The sequence below is a fragment of the Sinocyclocheilus rhinocerous genome, unplaced genomic scaffold (assembly GCF_001515625.1).
Source record: "Sinocyclocheilus rhinocerous isolate Xijiao unplaced genomic scaffold, SAMN03320098_v1.1 scaffold114, whole genome shotgun sequence".
NCBI lineage: Eukaryota > Metazoa > Chordata > Actinopteri > Cypriniformes > Cyprinidae > Sinocyclocheilus > Sinocyclocheilus rhinocerous.
In genome coordinates this window covers 87850-91218 of record NW_015646344.1, presented here as the reverse complement: position 1 = coordinate 91218, position 3369 = coordinate 87850, and the positions used below count along the sequence as shown (strand labels likewise).

Sequence of the window (3369 nt, the reverse complement as noted above, 5' to 3'; positions counted from 1 at the left end):
TTTAATTTCATTCAGAGTCTTCTGAAACTGAGCAGCTGTTTCTCTCATCTGATGAATAAATTTCAGAGTTTCTGATTTGATGTCCTCCGCTTTTCTCTCGTCTGCTGGTTGTTTCATTTCAGAGATCTCTGTGAAATCTTGAACAATGCCAACAACATCAAGAGCAAGAAACAGAGCAGAGAGCGCGCCAGTGATCGCCACTGCCATATGAACCGTTTTTGCAGCCGCATGGAAAGCTTTAGCAGCCTCTGCACACGCTTTCCCATCTGAGCCACTTCAGCTACATATGCGATCTTTAATAAATGAGCAGCACCTCTCACTGCTTCTGCACCTTCCTGCTGCTTGAACATCTGCTTCTCCAGCTGTTCGATCGCTTCTGTGCTGTTAGATATTGCACTCAGAAGCTGAATCATTGGGTTGATTGTGTTCTGGAAATCATTGATGATCTTCTCAATTGTCTGTCGTAGGTTTTTCTGCTTGATCATGTTAGTGATGCTGAATGTTGCACCTGTCGCTCCTCCAGCTACTCCAGCAGCAACACCAACAGCAGTAAGAGCCAAAGAAGCACCGAATGTGAACGGCGATAAAGCCAGACCTGCTAGTGTTGTGACTCCTCCAGCTGCTCCCATTACTGTTCCTGCTAAACTGCCCATCGTAGTGTTCTTGTGCACAGATGCAAGTTCATCAGTGATGGCATTCAGTTCCTTTATTTGACTAATGAGAGTTTGATCATTTCTCTCGAATTCTGAGTTCAGTTCCTCAATGCTTCTTTTCAGTTCATAAAAAGTTTCGGTTTTCCTGCAATATCAAACTTTTTTTTTTTTTTTCAGGATTACAGAGCATTTGAAATTTATTTTGTGCACTTTATGGCCTCACTAGAGAACATGTTCTGTTTAAGTACATTGTATGAGTATTAAACTAATTATTTGTAATGCTGCAACTTAAAAACTTGTTGTGTTTGCAATAACATCAATGAGCTGACCGTAAAATCTTTCAGCAAGGAATGCTTACCATTGAACAATCTCCTCTGGTTGATTCCCATCACCTGCATTTTAAAATATTTCAGTCAATTATTATATTATATTTGACACTAAGCTGTGATTTCTGAGAGTCACTTGTTGTTTTCAGTGAACACAACATTAATGAGGCTGAAAAATTTATAATGTAATTTACTGGCTCACCGTTGAATGAAGGACGTTTTTTAATAATCTGATCTGAAGCTTTGTTTTCGTCACTGGAGTTTCTGTGATGGTGATCCATCTTTAGGAGAAGCTGAGTTTAATTCGCTCCTTAATAATATTCAACAACTCATTAACAAGTTATTACAAAACTAAATTAGAATTTTATGAATTGAACTGAATGTTTTGATGCCTTGTTAACATGAATGAGTTTGAGGCCAAAACACATGCTTGCTATTTTATCAGTTACAGTGAGTAATTCAGAAACCATAGTATTCACTTTTCTACAAACTTTTGTTAATGCACTGTACTGTTATTTAAAACTTACACTAAGGAAAAACACTACAATTAATGTAGCAAGAAGTAACAAAGCCGTGAGAGGTCCTGCATTATTTTTCTGTCTTGTTTTTTCATGATCATGACTTCATAGAGTAAAAAAACACTGTATGTTGCTTAACGTTTCTCTGGTCGCCTGAAAACAGCAGGTGTTTTATAGCTTTTATTTTGATCATAGCAAAAACATGATTATAATGACAAAGCTGTTTAAGCAAAGCAGTCAGAAGACTTGATTTGCTCACTTCACTTCCATCAGTTGAATTGTTGAATCATTCAGTTTAAGTATGTATGTTGCAGTTCCTTAATAACTCAATGTTTGCTCTCATTTGTCTCCTGTTGAGCTTCAGCCCTAAATGAAAGTGAAAGGCTTCTGTTTTGAAGGCTGAATAATATATTTCAGTATGAACCTTTGTCGTTTTATTGTTTATGATTGTTTTAATGATTATATAGGTGTGTGTGTATATAATGATGACATAAAGCTTATATTTGCGTGAACTATTAATTCAATGGATACAACACACAATCAGTTGTGTAGAATATACTTTTGCGCTCTGATAATTAACATATGTTTTTCTGTCCTCAGGCATAGAGAATTTTTCACTATAAGGCTCATCACTGGTCAGTAACATGCACTTCATCAAATTAGTATAAAGATTATATATATATTTTTTTTAATCTAAATAACGTCTTCATGGCCAATTAAAAATGTCACTCACATTGGAGCAGTTGTAATGGCTTTTGGTTTTGCTTATTGGTGTTTATTCTTTAATTATGATACTGTCTAGTGTCTTTTGTAACATCAAGTCAGGTCACTTCAGTTTTTTTTTTTACTTGTATAGCTCTATGAGACAGTAGCATTCAGTTTAGTTTAGTATCATATCGTTTAATGACTCTTTGAACCTGACATGGCTTATTCTGTTAATGATTATGTGAATGGGTGATAATTGGCTTCTGTATTCAGCCACCTGCACTTTGCTTAATGTTGGACAGCATTTAGTTTTTCAAATAGCGCTTTTAATGATAGTTAAAATATTAAATTGCAATATTTAGGGCTGCACGATATATCGAAATATCGCAAATGTACATATCGTGATATATCAAAAATGGCATGCAATATCAGAATTATTTTAAAAATAGGCTACTTCAAAAAGTTTTAGGATGACGCATATACCACAGAATAGACACGCCACTGTTACTTATGTGACTTGTTTGACTTTAAAAATAGTTATTAAGTGCAGTAAGAGGCAGAAAACAACTCCATGCTGTCTGATACACACCTGAAGCCTCCTCTTGGACAGCGTGTGATCCCTTCAACTTTTCTTTCACATAGTTATGTCCAAATGCCTGTCTTGACGAGTATTCATGTAAACACAGTCAGTTACATCTTAAGAGAATGTGAACAGTTGGGAAAGCAATCGGATTTGGAGCAATAGGATCCCAGCAGCCTAATACAGTAAACCTGCAGCTGTCGGTCAAACAACAAAAGAACAAGAGAAAATCACTCACTGCTCTTGACTGAATAACCTTATAGCTTTATTATGAACCAATGAATATTTAATTAATGTGAAGACTAAGCAGTGTTTGAGTTTTACATTTGATTATTCAGTTTCTGTATTGTTTCTTAAAGGGGTCATAGGATGCCCATTTTCCACAGGTTGATATGATTCTTTAGGGTCTTAATGAAAAGTCTGTAACATAGTTTGGTTAAAATTTCTCAATGGTAGTGTAAAAAACACATTTTTACCCTGTCAAAAACAGCTCTTTTCAGAGCAAGTTGTTTTGTAGCATTTCCCTTTAAATGTTAATGAGCTCTGCTGACCTCGCCCCTCTCTTTCGAGCTGCCTAGTCATCGTGA

At 35.9% G+C, this 3369-nt stretch overlaps 1 protein-coding gene across 1 annotated transcript; it reads right to left on the bottom strand.

The window, feature by feature from the left end:
• LOC107707291 (apolipoprotein L3-like) lies at positions 1–1313 on the bottom strand. Its single transcript, XM_016511278.1, has 3 exons — positions 1182–1313; positions 1012–1045; positions 1–798 (listed from the first exon to the last, which is right to left on the bottom strand). Exons 1-3 carry the CDS (start codon positions 1258–1260, stop codon positions 114–116), a joined length of 798 nt encoding a protein of 265 aa, XP_016366764.1. The 5' UTR covers positions 1261–1313; the 3' UTR covers positions 1–113.
• Positions 1314–3369: the final 2056 nt, after the last annotated feature.